The sequence below is a fragment of the Gorilla gorilla genome, chromosome 22, assembly GCF_029281585.2.
Source record: "Gorilla gorilla gorilla isolate KB3781 chromosome 22, NHGRI_mGorGor1-v2.1_pri, whole genome shotgun sequence".
In the NCBI taxonomy this organism is placed as follows: Eukaryota; Metazoa; Chordata; class Mammalia; order Primates; family Hominidae; genus Gorilla; species Gorilla gorilla.
In genome coordinates this window covers 45,856,931-45,878,765 of record NC_073246.2, presented here as the reverse complement: position 1 = coordinate 45,878,765, position 21,835 = coordinate 45,856,931, and the positions used below count along the sequence as shown (strand labels likewise).

Below are 21,835 nucleotides of genomic sequence, written 5' to 3'. Positions count from 1 at the left end.
AGCAGCAATTACACAAATGAAACACCAAGAAAAAGGGAAAAAGGACTACAAAAAATATCAACAGATTATCAGTGAGTTATGGAACTTCATGTAGCGTGCGCGCGTGCGCGCGCGCACACACACACACACACACACACACACACACATACACACACACTCCCCCAGAGAGGGTACAACAGAAAAAACAATCTGAGGAAACAATGACCAAAAATGTTCTACATCAGGCCATGTGCGGTGGCTCATGCCTGTAATCCCAGCACTTTGGGATCACTTGAGGCCAGGAGTTCGAGACCAGCCTGGCCAACATGGCGAAACCCCATTTTTACTAAAAATACAAAAATTAGCCAGGTACGGTGGCACACGACTATACTTCAAGCTACAGGGAAGATGAGGCACAAGAATCGCTTGAACCCAGGAGGCAGAGGTTGTGGTGAGACAAGGTGGTGCCACTTCACTCCAGCCTGGGTGACAGAGTAACACCCTGTCTCAAAAATAAAATAAAATAAAAATGTTCCAAATTAGATCAAAACTATAAACCCAAGCAGTTTGAATCACAGTGCGCTGAAGGAGTAGGTGGTGGGATCTCGCCATGGGTCTGATTAGCCGTTTCTCTGCCTTGCTTGCTTGAGCTTCAGCAGAATTCGAAATGGCTGGCAGTAAGGTGGGAAAGGACTCCAGAAAGGCCAAGACAAAGGCGGTTTCCCGCTCGCAGAGCCGGCTTGCAGTTCCCAGCGGGCCATATTCATCGACACCTGAAATCTAGGACGGCCAGTCATGGACGTGTGGGCGCGACTGCCGCTGTGTACAACACAGCCATCCTGGAGTACCTCGCTGCAGAGGGACTTGAACTGGCAGGAAATGCATCAAAAGACTTAAAGGTGGCCGGGTGCGGTGGCTTATGCCTGTAATCCCAGCACTTTGGGAGGCTAAGGCAGGAGGATCGCCTGAGGTTGGAAGTTCAAGACCAGTCTGACCACCATGGAGAAACCCCGTCTCTACTAAAAATACAAAATTAACCGGGCGTGGTGGCTGCCTATAATCCCAGCTACTCGGGAGGATGAAGCAGGAAAACCGCTTGAACCCGGGAGGCAGAGGTTGCAGTGAGCCGAGATCGTGCCATTGCACTCCAGCCTGGGTAACAAGAGCGAAATTCAATCCCCCCTCCCCCCAAAAAAAAAAAACTTAAAGCGTGTCACCCCTTGTCACTTGCAACTTGCTATTCCTGGAGATGAAGAACTGGAGTCTCTTGTCAAGGCTACAATTGCTGGTGGTGGTGTCACTGCACACACCCACAGATCTCTGACTGGGAAGAAGGGACAACAGCGGACTGTCTAAAGGATGCCTGGATTCCTTGTTTCTCAGGACTCTAAATACTCTACCAGCTGTCCAGTGTTGGTGATTCCAGTGGACTGCATCTCTGTGAAAAACACAATTGACCTTTCTGTAATTCTATTTAAGCAAGTTAGAAGTTTAATTGGCTTTCCAACCAACCAAATTTCTACATTCGAGTCTTAACCATATTTAAGTGTTACTGTGGCTTCAAAGAAGCTATTGATTCTGAAGCAGTGGGTTTTGACTGAGTTGACTGTTTTTTAAAAACTGCTCGGATTTTAATTGTGATGCAGAAGGTATAGTAACAAACATCTGGTTTTGTACAAACATGATTTCCTCTCCGGTGGATATGCTCAATAAAGGTCATATCCACCCCCACAAAAAAGAAAAAAAAAATAAACCCCCAAACCCCAAGTACAAGAAATATTAAGAAATCTACACCAAAGCATACCATAATCAAACTGTTAAAAACCAATATAAAGAAAAAAATCTTGGCCCGGTGCAGTGGCTCACGCCTGTAATCCCAGCACTTTGGGAGGCCAAGGTGGGCAAATCAGAAGGTCGGGAGTTCGAGACTAGCCTGGCCAACACGGTTAAACCCCGTCTCTACTACTAAAAATACAAAAAAAATTAGCTGCGCATGGTGGCGGGCACCTATAATCCCAGCTACTCAGGAGGCTGAGGCAGAAGAATAGCTTGAACCCAGGAGGCGGAGGTTGCAGTGAGCCGAGATTGCTCCACTGCACTCCAGCCTGGGCAACAGTGTGAGACTCTGTCTCAAAAAAACAAAAAAGAAAGAAAAAATCTTAAAATGCAAAGAAAAAAAGCTACTTTTGTACAAAATAACAAAAATAATAATGAAAGATTTCTCATGGGAAACAATGGAACCCAAAAGAGGTGAAACATCTTTAAAAAAAAATTGTCAACCTAGAATTCCCTAACGAGTGAAAATATTTTTCAAAACTTAAGGCAAAATAGACTTTCCCAATGTACAAAAGCTGAAAGAGCTTACCGTAACAGACCTACACTACAAGCAAGGTTACAGAAATCCTTCGGTCAGAAGGAAATCCAGACCAGATGAAAACCTGGATCTGCACAAAGGAAGAGACAGCAACAAAGGCTGGGCACGGTGGCTCACGCCTGTAATCCAAGCACTTTGGGAGGCAGAGGCGGGCGGATCACAAGGTCAGGAGTTCGAGACCAGCCTGACCAACATGGTGAAACCCCGTTTCTACTAAAAATACAAAAATGAGCTGGGCGTGGTGGTGTGCACCTGTAATCCCAGCTACTCAGGAGGCTGAGGCAGGAGAATCGCTTGAACCCGGGAGGCGGAGGGATTTTAAAGGAAAGGAACAGGCAGCAACGGAAATGGAAACTGGGTGGGTAAATATGTGCAGTGGCTCACACCTGTAATCCCAGCACTTTAGGAGGCCCAGGTGGGCAGATCACCTGCAGTCAGGAGTTCAAGAATGGCCTGGCCAACATGGCAGAAACCCCATCTCTACTAAAAATATAAAAAATTAGCCAGGCGTGGTGGCAGATGCCTGTAATCTCAGCTACTTCAGACGCTGAGGCAGGAGTATTGATTGAACCTGGGAGGCGGAGGTTGCAGTGAGCTGAGATCACCCCACTGCACTCCAGCCTGGACAAGAGCGAAACTCTGTCTAAAAAAAAAAAAAAAAGACATGATTTTCTATTTTAATCTCTCCAAGGCATAACAGACTGTTTAATGCAAAAAATAGTAACAATGTACTATGGGGTTTTAACAAGTATAGAAAATGTATGACAACAATAACAAAGGCTGGGAGGGAGAAAACAGAAGTCAATGATACAAAGTTCTTATATCACGCATCAAGTAATATAATTCATATTACTTGAAGGAAGAATTATGCTGTTACAGATGTACTCTATAAGTCCTAAAGCAACTACTCAACATAACAGAGTTTTACTTTAAATCTAAAATCCTCAATATTATCAACTTACTCCTTTTTTTAAATAGACGATAATCAAGATTCAAAAAAAAAAGGCTATTAGAATGTAATTTTAAGGAAAAAAAGTCTCATTCAAAATGGCCACAAAAGCTAAAGCTAACAATAAAAATGTAAAACTTTTACGAAAAATAAGGGCAGAAAAAAGTCATAAAGAATGGGAAAACATACATACCACATTCCCTGATTCAAGAAGACTCATGATTAAAATTCTTCTCAAATGAATTAACAACTTATTCAAGGCAATCCCAATCAAAATGCCTCCAGCCTTCTCTTTTTCAACTGATATTCCAGTTATCTACTGCTGTGTAACAGGCCACTCCAAGCTATAGTGGTGTAAAACTTACTTTTGCTCACGGATCTACAACTGAGAGAGGATTTGGTGGGAACCAAGGTCTCTGCTCCACCTGGTGTCAGTGGCGTGTTGAGGCTGGGAGCTAAAACACACAGTGGGACTCAGCTGGGGCAGGCTGAACACCTGCGAGTGGCCTTCCCACGGGGCTGCTTGGCTTCCCCACAGCATGGTGGCTGGGATCTAAGAACAAGCACCCCGAGAGAATCCAGCAGAAGGCACGTTATCTTTTAGGACTTCCTCTCAAGTATCACAGTGTTGCTTCTGCCACAGTCAGAGGCCCACCCAGATTCAACTGGAGGAAACACAGGCCCAGCCTTTCAACAAGGGAAAGTCATTGTCACATAGAGAGGAGCATGTGGGATGGGTATGCTGCTACAGCCATCTTCAGAAAATAAATTTGGACACTCGACATGTGGAAGGGAAAATGTAGATGGCCACAAGGTTTATTTTAAAAGAAAGATATTGATACATATTATAAAAGTGTAATAGGCCAGGCACGGTGGCTCACGCCTGCAATCCCAGCACTTTGGGATGCCGAGGCGGGTGGATCACGAGGTCAGGAGTTTGAGACCACCCTGGCCAATAGGGTGAAACCCCGTCTCCACTAATAATACAAAAATTAGCCAGGGGTGGTGGTGGGCGCCTGTAGTCCCAGCTACTCAGGAGACTGGGACAGAAGAATCGCTTGAACCCGGGAGGTAAAGGTTGCAGTGAGCCAAGATCAAGCCACTGCACTCCAGCCTGGGCAACAGGGTAAGACTCCATCTCAAAAAAAAAAAAAAAAAAGCGTAATAATTAAAAGTCTGATTCTGGCACAGGATAGACAATGATCAATAGAACCAAAGTGTCTAGAATATTGTGCATACAGGACGTTGGTTTAAAATAAAGGTGACATTCCCAGTAAGTGGAGAAAAGACACACTATTATGAAATGGTGTTAGGCCAATTTGCTATGCATTCAGACAGTAAAATTAGACCCTCAACTCCCAGAGCTCCTAATATATATAAATAATTTGAAGCTATACAGGTCCCAATATAAGACATAAATTACAAAATTATTAAAATAAAATATAGAAAATCAGTTCTCTTCAGACAGACAAGGCCTCCCTAAGCAAGATACACTGCCCAGAAGCCATTCTGTAAATGACATATTTAACTCCATAAAAACTGTAAGTTGTAAACACCTAAGCACCAAATAATACATCAACCACCTATACAAAACAGAAACTACAGGAGATGCAAGAGAAACAGAAACACACCACTAACAGAAGACTTTACCATACCACTGTCAGTTAAAGATAGGTCAAATGGACAAAATTCAAAATATAAATGACCTAAACAACACAAGCAGTAAGATAGGTCTTGTGGATATTTAACATTACAATCTGGAAACAGAAAATACATTCTCAAACACACATGAAATGTCCAAAAAAACTGATCATTTATTAGGTCACACAACAGTCAAATTCATAAAATTTAAAAAATAAGTTTCATAAAGCAAAAATATAAACACTTTCTGAACACAATGCAATAAAGCTAGAAATTTCTAAACAAAATTTTTTTAATCTTTTTTTTTTCTGTAAGCTAAAAAGCTTTCTGTTAAACAACTATTTAATGAAAGGGTGAAATACAAATCAAAAATAGAGAATTTCTGAAAAATAATGATAAAACAATGGAATATATTTAAAGTAGTAACCAGAGAAAAATTCCTAACTTTAAAGACCTATATCAATAAAAATTTAAGAATGAAAATAAATGCATTTCAAATGCCCGAAAACTAAAAAATGAACAAAGTAAACCATGAGAAAACAAAAAGAAGAAAATAATACAAATGAAAGTAGAAACTTGAGTAGAAAACAGACTAACGATAAATCAGATGAATACATTAAAATCCTGGTTCTCTGGAGGGAAAAAAATCGAACTAGCTAATTTAATCAAGGAAGAAAGAGAGAAAGCACAAATATACAAAATAAGAAATAATGATGGGGGCTGGGCGCCGTGGTTCATGCCTGTAATCCCAGCACTTTGGGAGATCGCCTGATGTCAGGAGTTTGAGACCAGCCTGGCCAACATGGTGAAACCCCATCCCTACTAAAAATACAAAAATTAGCCGGGCATGGTGGCAGGCGCCTGTAACCCCAGCTACTGGGAGGCTGAGGCAGAAGAATCACTTGGACCTGGGAGGCAGAGGTTGCAGTGAGTCGAGAATGCACCACTACACTACAGCCTGAGTGACAGAGCGAGAGTCCGTCTCAAAAAATAATAATAATAAATAAATAATGATGGGAAAATAATTACTGACAGCACATTTTAAAAGTCAAAAAAGCTGGGCGTGGTGGCTCACGCCTGTAATCCCAAAACTTTGAGAGGCTGAGGCAGGCAGATCACCTGAGGTCGGGAGTTTGAGACCAGCCTGACCAACATGGAGAAACCCCGTCTCCAAACTACAAAATTAGCAGGGCGTGGTGGCGCATGCCTGTAATCCCAGCTACTCGGGAGGCTGAGGCAGGAGAACCACTTGAACCCAAGAGGGGGAGGTTGCAGTGAGCCAAGATCGCACCACTGCACTCCAGCCTGGGCAAGAAGAGCGAAACTCCATCGCAAAAAAAAAAAAAAAAAAAAAAAAAGTAAAGAAAGACCACTTCATATACCTCAATGAAAGTAAGTTTTACAACTTAACCGAAATACGTAATTTCCAAGAAAATGTACTTTATCAAAATTAGCAAATGGCTGAAAACAGACCAATTTTCATCAAAGAGTTACAAAAAAGTACCTGGCCCAGCTAGTTTCCCAAAATTCCATCAAACCTTAGAGACCAGGTAGCGCCAGTGCTACATAAATGACTTCAGAAACAGAAAGTAAGTAAAAACTTCCAAATTTATTTTAATGAATTAAGTAGAACATCAATACCTAAACCTCATAAAAAGAGCATAAAACAAAAGTTACCGATCAACCACTTGTGAATTATAGATGCAAAAACTCCTAAATAAAATTCAAGTGATAGACTCTAATACCACATTAAGAAAATAATACTATGACTAAGTGGGATTTATACCAGCAATGCAAATAAATATAGTTCAATATTGAACTATGGCGGCTGGGCGCAGTGGCTCACACCTGTAGTCCCAGCACTTCAGGGGACTGAGGCAGGAGGATCACTTGGGGCCAGCAGTTTGAGATCAGCCTGGGCAACATGGTAAGATCCCATCTCTACTAAAAACACCAAAAAAAAAAAAAAAAAGCCAGGCGTGGTCCCAGCTACTTGGGAGGCTGAGGTGGGAGGATGGTGTCAGCCTAGAGGGGCGGAGGTTGCAGTGAACCAAGATCGCACCACCGCACTCCAGCACTCCAGCCTGGGTGACAGAGCGAGACCCTGTAAGGCACCGTGGCTCACACCTGTAATCCCAGAACTTTGGGAGGTGGAGGCAGGTGGATCCCTTGAACCTAGGAATTCAAGACCAGCCTATCCAACATGGCAAAACCCTATCTCTACAGAAAATACAAAAAAATTAGCTGCGCACATGCCTGTGGTCTCAACTCAATCAAGAGGCTGAGGTAGGACAATCACTTGAGCCCGGGAGGTTGAGGCTGCAGTGACCCAAGAACCCACCACTGCACTCTGGCCTGAGTGACAGAATAAGACCCTGTCTTTAAAAAAAAAAGAGAGAATTTTTAAAAATCTCTAATAAAATAAAGTGTAAAACACAGAAGCAGACTTGCACAAAAGGAAAGGCAGCCCTTGCTCCTGAGTATGTCTCAACGTGATCAAGATGTTAGTTCTGCATATGGGAACTTATAAACTTAGTTTGATCACAACAAAAATACCTCAATTAAACATGCAAGACTAACTACAAAAACCCTGAAAAGGATGAAGCTGAAGGAGACGTTAATAAACACTATGATACATACTGTCCAAAAGGAAAAGTTTAGTTGCAAATTTGGAGCTGTTCTCAGTAGGTCTGCTCCTAGTTGTGGCGTGGGTGTAGCAATTCTGAAACTATCTTATGCACGCTGTAGCACTGAGCAAATACAGAGATGTGTTGATGTTGGTGAGAGCAGAAATAAATGAGAGGCAAGAAAGAGCCCTCCAAGTTATAAAATTGGACGCATCAGTATCAGTTCGTGATTTCTTTTTTTTCTTTTGAGACAGAGTCTTGCTCTGTCTCCCAGACTAGAGTGCAGTAGCACGATCTCGGCTCACTGCAACCTCCACTCCCAGGTTCAAGCAATTCTCCTGCCTCAGCCTACCGAGTAGCTGGGATTACAGGCATGTGCCACCATGCCCAGCTAATTTTTGTATTTTTAGTAGAGACAGGGTTTCACCATCTTGGCCAGGCTGGTCTCAAGCTCCTGACCTTGTGACCCACCCACCTTGGCCTCCCAAAGTGCTGGGATTACAAGCGTGAGCCACCATGCCCGGCCCAGTTCTTGATGTCTAAGGCACATCCCTATCAGCTCTGTCTGCGTAAAGGGTGGAGAGGCAGCAATGCCACCATGGCAGCAAGCACGCCTGCTGCCAGAGGAACCAGGGCTCCATGGAGACGCGGCTGACTCCAGCACAAGGGCAACGAGCTCCCAGAACCTAAAACATCTTGGTATTCCTCAAATTATTAGAAAGTGCTCAAAAGAACACAGGTGCCAGTCTGAAGTGACTCTTGATGGCCAAATCTGGGACAACCTGAGCATCAGTAAAGGTGACTACCCACTGCCTGAACAGAAGGCCCCGCAGGCGCTCCCCAGAATAGGGGACGGGCTGACGGAGGTGGGTGGAAAGGTCAGCACCCTTAGTAAAGACTCTGGCTCAGGAAAGAATCACCACTGGGTGAGGGGCAGGACACTTAAATCGTCTCACAGTGGCTCCCCAGAATTAGATTACTGATCGCAAGGGGACAACAGCCCCATGCCAGGGAGAAACTGGACAACTCCTGGAAGGAGTGATCAAATCGAACATTACAACCAGGTGTTATGGGGAGAAGAGCTGGCACAGCAGGCCAGGGACAGTGTCCTTCTCAGGCACGCCAGGCAGAGGGGGCCTACGGAGCAGCCTGGTGAAAACCCTGGGTACAGAGTCTCCGGCAGAGGCTTCCCCAGTGGAAAACTCCTCACGTGTGTCCTCACTGGCTGTGTGGAGCCCCTGGGAAAGGAGGCGGAGCAAAGTCAGCAGAGAAAGGGTGCATGAGGTGAAGTCTGAGGAAAACCAGGTGCAGACTTACAGTTCCTGTCTCATTAAAATCACCAACAACTACCTCTGTGCCTCAGGTCTAGGCTACAATGTCACAGTGTGTAATAATCTATGTACTTTCTATGCTGCTAAATCTTGCTTTATTTGACTCAAAATACAGGAAGAAGTGCCACACAGAATTTTCTATTAGTTCACGACAGAATAAGTGTGTCAAGAACAAAAAGGTTCTTTCTGGATTCATGAATACACAACCAGAAAATACAAGTGAAAGCTGTGGCGGCCACAGGGCTGAGGCCCACTCGTTCCACAGAGAGTCATGGGGCGCCTCCTGCCCAGGCACAGCAACAGGGAGGAAGGACATGGTCCTAGCCTCAGTGGGGTCACAAACAAGCAGAAGAAACAACAGATGACCAAGGACAATGGAGCCACGATGGGAACACGGGGGTCATGAAAACAAAGCTGAAAGTCATGAGCAAACACAGCTTAGACTAAGCCTGGCAGCCGTGGGGCACAGTGAGACAGCTCACAAGACTGGAGACATGGGAACACGACCACGCTCGGCGCCACGGTGAGCACAGCACGCCAGACCAGGGCGCAAACACGCAACAGCAAGTCCCGCACTTGGCCAAGGAATGAAGGGACAACCTATAACAGAGTATGTTAAAAAGTAAATTTGAAAAATTACAGCTGCCTCAACAAAGCCTAGACCCACACCTTTCCAACCCCATCCCACCGCGCGCCCTCTTCCCTCGCTGGTACTCACACAGCACTCTCCACGCATCTCCAACCCCATCCCACCGCGCGTCCTCTTCCCTCGCTGGTACTCACACAGCACTCTCCACGCATCTCCAACCCCATCCCACCGCGCGCCCTCTTCCCTCGCTGGTACTCACACAGCACTCTCCATGCATCTCCAACCCCATCCCACCGCGCGCCCTCTTCCCTCGCTGGTACTCACACAGCACTCTCCACGCATCTCCAACCCCATCCCACCGCGCGTCCTCTTCCCCTCACTGGTACTCACACAGCACTCTCCATGCATTTCCAACCCCATCCCACCGCGCGTCCTCTTCCCCTCACCGGTACTCACACAGCACTCTGTCCAGTAAATATGGAGGAAGGGAAACGTGAGCAGAGCTTTGTTTCCTTCTTTGGGCAGCAGCTCCTCTTTGAATTGAACAAAGTTAGACTCTAGGTGAATCATCTTCGGAGCCCGGCCATAGGACCTGTAAACAATTGTTTGAAGTCACTGAGAAAACAACTAAACAACATTCATCAGAAGAGGGGAAATAGAACAACAAATAATGTAATGGTATGCATGAGTTCAGAGCACATATATTAACCCCAAATCATAACTACGCTATTCTGCTCAGAAACATTCTAGGAATTATTTTAAACACAGTTCACGTGTACAGGTCAAAGCTCCATTTCCACAAAATCTTTCATTTTCCTCAAGGATACAGGCACAGGAATACATTCTTCCAAGTACTGCATTTAACCAGGGCCACTACAGACTCGACGGTGGGTTTCAGTGTAACGGAATCTATAATTATGTCACCATAAAAGAAGAAAAGTGTGTCCCAAATGTCCAAAGTGCAGTTTTCATTATGAAAGCTTTAGGGTTGCATTCGTATTTTTGGAACAACTTGTATTTTATCCAACAAACAAAGTTATTTGGCAAAAAGATAACATATTTTTGTTTGCAGAGCACAAATAAAATAGCAGTACAAACCTCTACTTTATTCTCAACCCAAGAAGAAGGAACCCATCAAGAAATCCCACACACCCCCTGCATCTCATCCAAGGCTCTCAGTGACGGCCTATCGATGCTTCTAACAGTGAACCACACCACATGGATCTCTGTGCCATGCCTGTACTTCTCATTTCTAGCAGCTGCGTCTCTTCTGAATGTTATAGCTGGATTTTCTTTTTCATCCGATCTAAGGGTGCTGTGTTTAACAACTTAAAACCAACCTTAACGGGACTATGCTGATGCTTAAATATGTGCATTTTCTACTTGCCGGCTCTATTTTCCCCTGTCCTTTGGGAGATTAATCAAGTTTTCTTTTTCCATCTTTTCTCTGCTGGTTTGAAAGTCTTATCGTCTATCTCTATTCTCCCGTTGGTTGCATTTTAATTCTCAGTATGTAACTTAAGGTTTTATTACAAAGACTAAAGTTAAAGTCTATCTCCCCTTCTCTCTGTTCTCCTTCACACACATCTGAAATTTTAGATTTTTAATTTTTTTAAAAAGTGACACCTTAACTTCAGCAAAACATGTCATGTTGCTGGCAGACGTTGCTTTCACCCTGGATCCCTGGGTTCATCTGCCTTCGTATTGGGATACATCCTTTAATTACTCAGAGGGTCGCAAGGTTTCTGTTCTTATAGATGTCTGAAAATATCTGTATTCACTTCAGTGCACCTATCTCCATATCATGACAAGCAGTGAACATATGTGAATGGGACTCTGGGGTAGACAGGAATGGCTTTCTGTACACAGAAGTGATGGAACAGAACTGCACACAGAAGTGATGGGGCAGAACTCCTGGCCATCCTGGGCCCCACACGGCCAGCCGGGGGCCTAGAGGAAAAACCTCTCAGTACCTGTGGCTCACGCAAGGCCCTCAGGGTGGGAAGCTGTGACACAGTCTTCCCTCTTGATGACACTGTGAATGATAAAGAATTCTAGGGTCTGGGGTACTTTCCCTCAGGACTGTGGGGAGGCTGCTCGTAAATGTATTTTATTTACGAGCATTGTAAATGCTCGTAATTTGCATTGTAAATAGTTCTGTTAGAAACTGTCTACTTGGTTCTTCTTCTGTTTCTCTCTGATTCCCTGGCATGATTTTCTGTTTGCTTTGTTTTCTTCATTCTGCTTGACATTCGCTAGGCTCCTGCAGTATCCCGACTCCCTTCTGGGAGAAGCTTGACAGCCATTCTTCAAATGTCACCTGTCCTCTGTTCCCTCCACTTTCCTTCTGAAAAGCCCCTCCGGTGGATCCTGGAGCTCCCTGATTTATCCTCCAGAGCCAGCTTTTCCTCCATGCTCTCCCACTCCTGCTTTTAGCAATGATTTTAGCAATTGAGTCTCTAAGCTCAATTCTTCCAGCTCACTAATTTGCTTTTCAGCTATACAGCTGTTTAGTGCATCTGGCAAACTTTGTTTCAATTGTTTTCATTTCCTAGATCCAATCAATTAATTTTAAATTTCTACTTTTTATCAAAGTAATTATTTTTTGTTTTATTTCATTTTATTTTTTGAGTCAGAGTTTTGCTCTTGTCACCCAGGCTGGAGTGTAATGGTGCAATCTTGGCTCACTGCAATCTCCTCCTCCCAGGTTCAAGCAATTCTCCTGCCTCAGCCTCCCGGGTAGTTGGGATTACAGGCGTGTGCCACCATGCCTGGCTAATTTTGTATTTTTAGAAGAGACAGGGTTTCACCATGTTGGCCAGGCTGGTCTTAAGCTCCGATCTACCCGCCTTGGCCTCCCAAGTGCTGGGATTACAAGTGTGAGCCACTGTCCTGACCTGAGATAAGTACTTCAATACAAAGAGTACTGAAAAGCTTTTCTCTCTCTCCCTCTCTTCCTCCTCACTGCCCACCAACACACACACACATCCATGTCTTGGTCTGTTTTCCGCTGCTGTAACAGAATATCGCAGGCTGGGTAAATGATAAGCAACAGAAGGTTATTGCGCTCACAGTTCTGGAGGCTGGGAAGTCCAAGATCAAGGTGCCAGCATCTGGTGAGGGCCTTCTTGGTATGTCAAAACCCGCAGAGGGCATCACATGGTGACAGGGCAAGAGCCAGAGAGCCAAAGAGAGCTCACTTTGATAAGAAAGCCACTCACGTGATAAGGAGCCCACTCCCGTGACAGCAACATTAATCCACTCAGGAGGGCAGAAATTAAGTTTCCAATGCAAGAATGTTTGGGGACACATCCAAACTACAGCAAGTACCTGCTCCATCCTCCTCAACCTGCCCTCCTGCATGAGTTTCCAGACCTGCTGTCACAAACCACCACAAACCTGGAGGCTTAGGACGTTAGCTTATTCTTGCATGTTTCATGAGGCCAGAAAGTTGAAATCAAGGTGTGGGTGGGCTTAGTTCCCTCTGGATGCAGTGGGAGGTTCCTTGCCTCTCTCCCAGCTTCTGCTGGCTGCTGGCATCCTCAGCATTCTTCGGCTCATGAACACATCACTCTCATCTCTACCTCCATCTTCACAAGGTCTTCTCCCCTGTGTCTGGGTCTTCTCTTCTGCCTCTTACAAGGACACTTGTCATTGGATTCAGGGTCTACCCTAATTGAAGAGGATCTCACATTGAGGTCCTTATCTTAACCATATCTGCGAAGACCCTTATTCCAATAAAGACACATCCTGAAGTTTCAGGTGGATGTATCTTCCCTAAGGTAACACATTTCTTTCCCAAATTTTAAGGTCGTTTCTGAAAAACGTAGTCTTTTCCCTGGGGCCATCCAATTTTCCTGAGATAAGTTCTCTACTCTCTTGCCTAGGAAGCATGGATCTGGCTACAGAGTTCCCGGAGCGGAGCTGTGCCCTGTTCAGAACCTAGGCCGGCTGGTTTTAGAATGGCCCTTCTCCCTTGCCTTCTGCAGCACCTCAGATCCAAGGGTCTGGAGCTCTTCTGTCCACAGAAAGACTTTCCAGGTTCCTGAGGGGCGGTGGGGGTGGGGGTGGGGGGTGGGGGGAGTGGGCAATGACAGCAGTCACTTCACTACAGACAGGAGTGGGGACCCTGAGTCTAACTGTCCCTGTCCACACCTCTGCCAACCCCCACCTCCAGCCCTGCTTTCACCCGGGCCTTCCAAGATCTGGCACTTTGTCCCTTGTCAGAAATTCCCATCCTCTCATGGAGCCACAAGACACAAGGGATTGCTTCCTCAGCTTTCTCTCCCAATTCCTCCACCTGTTTCTCTTTCTCCCAAAAACACAGCTACATCCTCCGGCCTCCGCTGCCTCCTCCTTTCTCTGTCTTTATGCACATCTGCCTTTTTAGTTCTTTAGGGTTATTTGTTTAGCATTTGTTTGGTCCATTTTTTTTAGTCCATTTATTTGTTTAGTATTTATGTAGTCCATTTACTGGAGTTTCGGAAAGGGGAAGAGATGAATACAAATATTAAATCTACACAGTTTCTTTTTATTTATTTTTTAGCCAGGGTCTTGCTCTGTCACCCAGGCTGAAGTGTAGTGGTACAATCTCAGCTCACTGTAGCCTCCAACTCCTGGGCTCAAGTGATCCTCTCACCTCAGCCTCCCAAGTGGCTAGGACACTACAGGCGTGCACCACCATGTCCAGCTAATTTTATTTCTTCTTTACAGAGACAGGGGTTTCACTATGTTGCTCAGGCCGGTCTTGAACTCCTAGGCTCAAGCGATCCTCCCACCTGACCCTCCTAAAGTGTCTGGATGACAGGCGTGAGCCACCATGCCTGGCCTACATAGTTTCTCTATTTAATTTTTTTCTCAAAATTATCTTGTTTCATGAACACACTTTTTTTTTTCCCTTTATCTATCAGAATGCCCTTACAGATTACTCCATTTGCTAAACTCTTTTCTGTCTTTCACAGCACTGGGCCTCCTCACATGTTAAGCAATTTTTCTCTTACACTCTGTACACTCTTTATATTAAATATTAGCAACTAAATGCATATCTTGTAAGACACTATAATCAGCATAGAAATTAGACTATATTCACCTGGGTAAGTCAACTCCAGAAAGCCACCTTAATCCCTCATGTTACTAAGGCACAAACTGGTGGTCAGAAAGGAATGATGCTATGAGAATCAGACTTACATAAACACAAACAACAACAGGAAATTCTGTATACCCTGGTTAAAATCAGATTACCTAAGTTACAAGATAAAATCCAAATTTGCAAATTTACATTTACATATACACAACTTTATATTTACAAGTAACACCTGCTCTTACCAGAAATAAGTTTTCCAAGAAGAGGATTCCCAGTCAGTGATTTCCTATGAGTATGTCACCAGACGACTAACTGTAAACATGCAACAGAGCAACGGTGATGGCTGATCTAACCTCGCTCCTAATTTTTAAATACCATCTTTCTGTTTGCCTTCTTGTCCTTAAGGAAAACGCACAGGAGCCAGGGTGGAGGGAGGGTCTTATAAGATGGCTGATACAGCCCAGTTCTTCCGCTTTAAGATAGAGTCTAAGTGAGCACGTGTCTCCTTTGCAAAACGCCTGTGCCTTTAAGACATTCTGGTCAACCATGAAGAATCACAGATCATTCCTATAAAAGTGAGTCTTTAACTCAAAATAATTGTCTTGCTTCTACTTTCCAATGTCTCGTTAAGAAAACCATCATAGTCTGGGCACAGTGGCTCATGCCTATAATCCCCGCACCTTGAGAGGCCGAGGAAGGCGGGTCAGTTGAGGTCAGGAGTTCGAGACCAGCCTGGCCAACATGGCAAAACCTGTCTCTACTAAAACTACAAAAATTAGCCGGGTGCGGTAGCGCACACCTGTAATCCCAGCTACTCAGGAGGCTGAGGCAGGAGAATTGCTTGAACCCAGGAGGTGGAGGTTGCAGTGAGCCGAGGTTGCAGTGAGCCAAGATTGCGCTACTGCACTCCAGCCTGGGCGACAGAACGAGACTCTGTCTCAAAAAAAAAAAAGAAAACCATGGTATTCCATAAAGAATAAGACCCACAGATTATGTGAGGTCATTCTGTTTCTTTAGAACTGAGGCTTTTAACTTGTGCTACTTCACTTGTTCACATAAATGTCTAAACAACATATACTTATTTAAAAACATGTACTTCATTTTAAAAAATGAAGAGACGGATACAGCCAAAAAACACACAACTCATACCTTCTCCATTCCATTGGTTCTCTTGGAAGCTGCTGAGAGAGCGTTGGATAAACAGAGGTAAATAAATTCTGATCTCCAGCACCTATGAAGGGAAGAAAGAAATTCAGTTACCATATTTTTAGGTGAATACATGCAAAATGGCTCTAGAGCTTACTAAATTGGTGTTTTTAGGTAGTTTTATGTTTAGTAAAGCGATATCGCAAGATTCTTCTGTACCTGTGCCTCTACATAACGTGTCTCAGGAAAACCCAGCACGGGACAGATGTGATGAAGCTGAACCCTCGTGACACCTCCATGGGGTGGGTGTGATTTTCCCCACGAGGAAAACGAGGATCAGAGAAGGTGAAGAACTTGCCCCAAGGACACAAAGCTTAGGAGAGAGGGAGCCTGCTCCACCTCACCCAGCTTTGCTGTGTTCTACAGCCTCCACTTTCTCCCAGACGCCCAAAATCCATGGAGAAAAAGAAACCAAAACTTCACCAAAATCAGCTCACTGTTCAACCAAGTGCCAGGAGGAGCTAAAATTTATAGGTGGCTCCCCATGTGCAAATATTACACAAGGCACCTGCCAGGCACCCTCTCATTCTGTCTTCCCCATAACTCCTGGGAGGAAAGGCACAAACACGACCCCAATTCACAGATGAGGAAAGTCAGCTTTGAGGGCCAACGTGTTCAGTGCACAGAGCTGACAGTGGCAGACGCGAGTTAGGAATCCAGCTGCGGCCGACTTTACGCTGCACGCTCAGTGTTAATTCAGCTTTTATCTTTGCTTTAATAGAAATGAAAAATCCATTTTGTTCTCATAAAATGATGATATAACTGTATTACACTTCGGCTAAAAAAGAACCTTTTAATATAGATGACTAAAATTCTCATACTCAGAGGATCCTCTTTACTTTAGCAAACCATTTTCCAAATTGCTTTTATATTGATCTTTAAGAAATCATTGGGAATTGATGTGTGCCATTAACACATCTGCTTATTTTGCTATCAAAAGCCTAAAAATAAAAAACCTCCTGAAACTCATATAATAACATCAAGTCACTGAGGAAGGGTAATGACATTTCCGGGCAGATGGCACGGTGAGTGGGCAAGGCGCTGGGAACCTCACTGCCCGGTCCCCATCTCAGTTCCATCACTGACCAGCTGACTGCACCTGGGGAGATCATTTAACCTTCCTGTGCCTCGGGGACATGGGAAATGGGAAAATGAGAAGAGCTCGGCCAGAGGAGCTCTGGTGAGGATTAAATGAGACAACACACGTCAGTCACTTCCAGCAAGGCATGGCACATAGTGGTTAAAAAGGGACTATTACTATATTTTGTTAACACAAAAACAATATGTTTGAACTTATCACTTTTTATCTTGTTCATTTATTTGGTAGTCATCTTAGAAATCAATAAAAGAGGCCAGGCGTGATGGCTCACACCTGTAATCCCAGCATTTTGGGAGGCCGAGATGGGCAGATCCCCTGAGGTAGGGAGTTTGAGACCAGCCTGACCAACATGGAGAAACCTTGTCTCTACTAAAAAAATACAAAATTAGCCGGGCGTGGTGGCGCATGCCTGTAATCCTAGCTACTCGGGAGGCTGAGGCAGGAGAATCGCTTGAACTGGAAGGCGGAGGTTGCAGTGAGCCAAGATTGCACCATTGCACTCCAGCCTGGGCAACAAGAGCGAAACTCCATCTCAAAAAAAAAGAAAAAGAAAGAAAAGAAATCAATAAAAGAAAAGAAGAAAATCTTTAGTTAGCCTCTGGTTTCTTAACTTTGATTGCCAATTTCTGTTGTCCTGTTAAACAGTTCCAAGATTAATGTATAAAAATCATTACTCTTTGCTAAGTGGAAAGTAAGCCAACTAAATGGAATTGCTTTCTCCTCTTCCACTTGGTTTTCTATATAAAACTACAAACACACACACACACACACTCTCGCTCTCTCTCTCACATTCTGTCTTTGCAATACAGTTACTTCACATACGTATACAAATAACATCCGTACAGAGTAAAAGTGGAACTGCCTCCAACACCTGCTCCAAGCTCTTCTCCCTGGGAACCCTGCCGTACAGTAAGACTCATCTAAATGGAGACTACCAAGTAGCAATATCTCTCGCATTCCATCATGGACTAACTCTCTAACCTGTGTTCACCTAGAAGATGACCAGTCAACCAGCACATCCAACAGTGGCAAAAGTGTCATCTGACATAAGTAGGGATTTGACCTGTGACCATCTGACCTCAGTACCTGTTATGGGCTGAACTGTGTCCCACAAAAACCTACCTGTTGAAGCCCTAAAATCCAGTACCTCAGAATATAACCATATGAAGATAAGGTCTTCAAAGTTGATAAGGTAGCTTAGTTAAAATGAGGTCTTCAGGATGGGCCCTAATCCAACTGACTTGTGTAAAGAGAAGATTTGGTCACACAGACAGAAGGAACGCAGGAAGGCCCCATGAGGACACAAAGGCCCATGCTGTGGCTGCCTGGACCTGGTCTCCAGAGCTGTGACACAGCGCATTTGTGCTAAGTCACCCAGACTGTGTGACTCTGTGGCGGCAGCCCTAGCACACCAAGACAGTGCCCCAGCATAGATTTGAAGGCCCAATTCTAACCCACTGAGGCTCTGCATTAACAATGTGAAGAAAAATCACCACCATTTTCTCAGCATATACAACCATTATTTTAATAAACTCTTAAATCTTCACATCAAGTCTTATGAAATTAGAGATGCCTTTGAAAATGGGGTATGGAGAACCAGCACATGAAAGATGGTGAAGAGCAGCTGGGCGCAGTGGCTGACGCCTGTAATCCCAGCACATTGGGAGGCCGAGGTGGGCGGATCACAAGGTCAAGTGATAGAGATCATCCTGGACAACACGGTGAAACCCCGTCTCTACTAAAAATACAAAAAATTAGCTGGGTGTGGTGGCGGGCGCCTGTAGTCCCAGCTACTTGGGAGGCTGAGGCAGGAGAATGGTGTGAACCCGGGAGGCGGAGCTTGCAGTGAGCCGAGATCACGCCACTGCACTCCAGCCCAGGCGACAGAGCGAGACTCCATCTCAAAAAAAACAAACAAACAACAAAAAAAAAGATGGTGAACAGCTTAAGAGCCCAAAAGAATTCAATCTTGGCTCACGCGGTAGGTAATTAAATTAACAACACAGACTTTGTAGTTTCCTGAACTAACCCAACCATTAAGCAGAAAAGTCACTAGAGCTCTGAGGGCTGAACCGCAAGGCAGAGCACTTTCCAGGCTGATTTTTCATTTTAATCCCACGGGCAACAGAGGCATGAGTGAAACCCAGCAGGAACTCGCTTGTTAATAGGGTGGTTCCTAAGAGCCAAAACGGGGTTTGAGACTGATGTGCCTACGCTCAGAAACCCTGTTCACAAAGTCACCCAGTTCACTGTTCTGCCTCAGGAGGCTATTTATTAAGAGACAACTCAGGCCTTTTATTCCAATAACTAAGGTCTCCTTTTTTTGGTGACAGAGGAGACCTATCAAAATAATTTATAAGAGCAATTCAAAACACAACTTCAGTACATACACCCCCCTCCCTGTGCGTCTCCACACCCACCATCGGCTCTCATGCCAACTGGGGAGACAGGGAGATAAGACGGTGCGGCAGGTCAGGAAGCTGGGGTGCCATGGATCCCTAGAGCCCGTGGGAGCACAGCATCACCCTGGCTGAACAGCAGGCACTGGAGTCCCCAAATGGGAAGAGACATGTAGAGGGAATGGCAAGCAGCAGCCACCCAGAGGGACACAGGCACTCTTTCTAGGGTGCCACCTGGAGCCGCTGGATGGGCCCCCAGGCTGAGGAAAGCCCAGTTCAGAGAATCCCCGGGAAAGGGGGGCAGAGCTCTGGGGTCTGATTACATGGACCAATCAGTTTTCGGATTATTTATGCAGTTGCAATTGGATTTTCTGTTACATGCAATCAGATTACTAACATAGGCTTAGCTATTTCCTGAATTATTACTGTATTCCCTGAGATTTTTACAAGCACGTATTCATGCATTACTTGTGTAATTTAAAACCTTTTATGTTCAAAGCAAATAAGAAACACGATGGGGGAAAGAATTCAAAAAGATGACTTCAGTGATTTAGTGTAACAGGTAACATTTCAATAAATTCAATGTCTTACTCTGTTCAGGCTGCCATAACAACATACAATAAACTAGGATGGCTTATAAACAGCAGAAATTTATTTATCATTTCTGGAGGGTGTAAGTCTGAGTCAAGGCTTCAGCAGATTGAGTACCTTGGTCTTGCTGTGCCCTCACGTGGGGGAAGGGGCAAGGGAGATCTCTGGGGCCCTTTTTTATAAGGGCACTAATCCCTTTTGTGGGGACTCCAGCCACATGACCTAATCACCTCCCAAAGGCCCCACCTCCCAAAACCATCACATTAGGGTCACGGAACAGCTGCTAGGTAACACAGTCAAGAGAAGGGCCACCTGTTTACTGTCCCTCCAGAAAGCACCGTGGGCCTGCTACGCCCCCGGCACTTCACGCATACTCACTCTGAACCCTCATATGGAAACCAAGGCATCGAGAACTCCCCTAATTGGCCCAACATCAAGCAAATGAGCGCCAAGGCTGGGATTCGAACCCAGGTAGCTTGGCTTAGGACTCAATACTGCCCTGTGCTCCTTCCCAACTTCTTAATTCTAACAAGTTTACTACTTACTCTGCAGCAGTTGTTTTAACAATGGTTGGCTGAAAATACGGGTTCCAAAAGGCCTTCCGCAGACAGAGTGAACATTTCTGTTATCTGTTTTTTACTGAACCAATTCTTGAACGTGCAAAGCCGTGATGGTCTTACTCATACAAAAGTATAAAAGGATCACAAAATTATAACCATGAGAGAGTGGCTAAGCAAAACAGAATGTTCAGTCAGTTTGTCGCTTTCCTAACATGATATATTTTCAAGGTCAATACTTCTGTTTGGAGATTTATGTTAGGAAAAAAATCTTGACATAAAGAGTCTGAATATTTGCTGATATTCTGATACAGGACAATTTTTCTTCAAATTCTTTAGCATAATCTTGGTAAAAGGAACAGTAAGTTTTCTAATAAAATACATCTCACTTTATCTTAAATTGTTGGAGACATGTGGAGTGTTTCAACCTGTTAACAAGACACTGTCCTCAGCCACCTAATGGGCTGTCTTATTTTGAAAGGCTGGCTTTATTCTGTAGGGCTTCGTAGGCCCCAGAGCACTAATGGGTGAGAAAGACAGAGAAATGGATTTAGCTCAACCCAAGAAATGCTGTGGCCTAAGAGAGAAGAACCTGAGGGTGGAGGGGGGTGAAGAATGACAGAAAGTGTCCCTCAGCTGGGGGCCTCAACCATGGGCTGGGTCATCTCCCAGTTGCGACTAAAAGCAGCGGAGTGACTGGACTAGACAAGAGATGAACTAATTTTAAGGTCCTCCAAGCAAGGTTCTATGATTCTATTTTTGAACAAAAAAGTCAAAGGAAATGTATAATTTATCTAAGATTTGCTTTATAGAAAATTTTGCAGAAATAATGATTCTTTAAGCCTATTAACAAAAGAAAGCTGCAATCCACTATGAGGCAGTTCATGTTTGAAAACACGGGATTAGAGAGGGCACCGTCTTCAAGCCTAGGAATGCAAGTGCTTGCCCATAGGCCATACATTCATTTCTCTTCAATGGCTTTTGGTAAAACGGGCTTTCAAATGGACGATAAAAACATCCGAGATTACAAACTGGGAAGTCATCTCAGCCTGTTCAATAATGCATAAAGTATTTGCTATAATTCGTGTATAACGTCGAGGCAGTAATGAAAATTAATGCTTCAGATTGGGAGCTCTTTCATGGTGAAAACTAACATCAAATGCATAATCATGGGTATGGAAGCCTCCCCGGTGCTCCTGCCAGAGTATCTGTCCGTGAAAAGCCTTCGCAGTCGGGGGTGGGGGCAGGGAGTGAAGGTCAACGAGAAAGCACAAAAAAGGATCCAGATGTTATCCAGATTCTCTAGGTAGAAAGCAAGGTTTAGTCACCCCCTAAGATGACTAGGCAACTAACTCCACATTTCTAGCATAGACACTGTCCTCCCTTCATTCGAAGGCACATATTTGAGAA

At 44.5% G+C, this 21,835-nt stretch overlaps 1 protein-coding gene and 1 pseudogene across 2 annotated transcripts in view; one reads left to right on the top strand and one right to left on the bottom strand.

Annotated features, from left to right (window-relative positions):
• The window catches only part of TRAPPC10 (trafficking protein particle complex subunit 10), a 94,294-nt gene that overhangs the window by 58,780 nt on the left and 13,679 nt on the right, over positions 1 to 21,835 (bottom strand). Inside the window, exons 2-3 of one of the 2 annotated variants that reach the window (XM_004062887.4) lie at positions 15,723 to 15,804; positions 9,947 to 10,082 (exon numbers count right to left, since the gene is read on the bottom strand). In XM_004062887.4, coding sequence (XP_004062935.1) covers positions 9,947 to 10,082; positions 15,723 to 15,804 — 218 coding nt within the window. Of the gene's footprint in view, positions 1 to 9,619; positions 9,638 to 9,946; positions 10,083 to 15,722; positions 15,805 to 21,835 lie in introns of those variants that run through there. The other variant, XM_055373694.1, reaches the window with a different exon arrangement.
• LOC109024478 (histone H2A.Z-like) lies at positions 609 to 8,260 on the top strand (annotated as a pseudogene).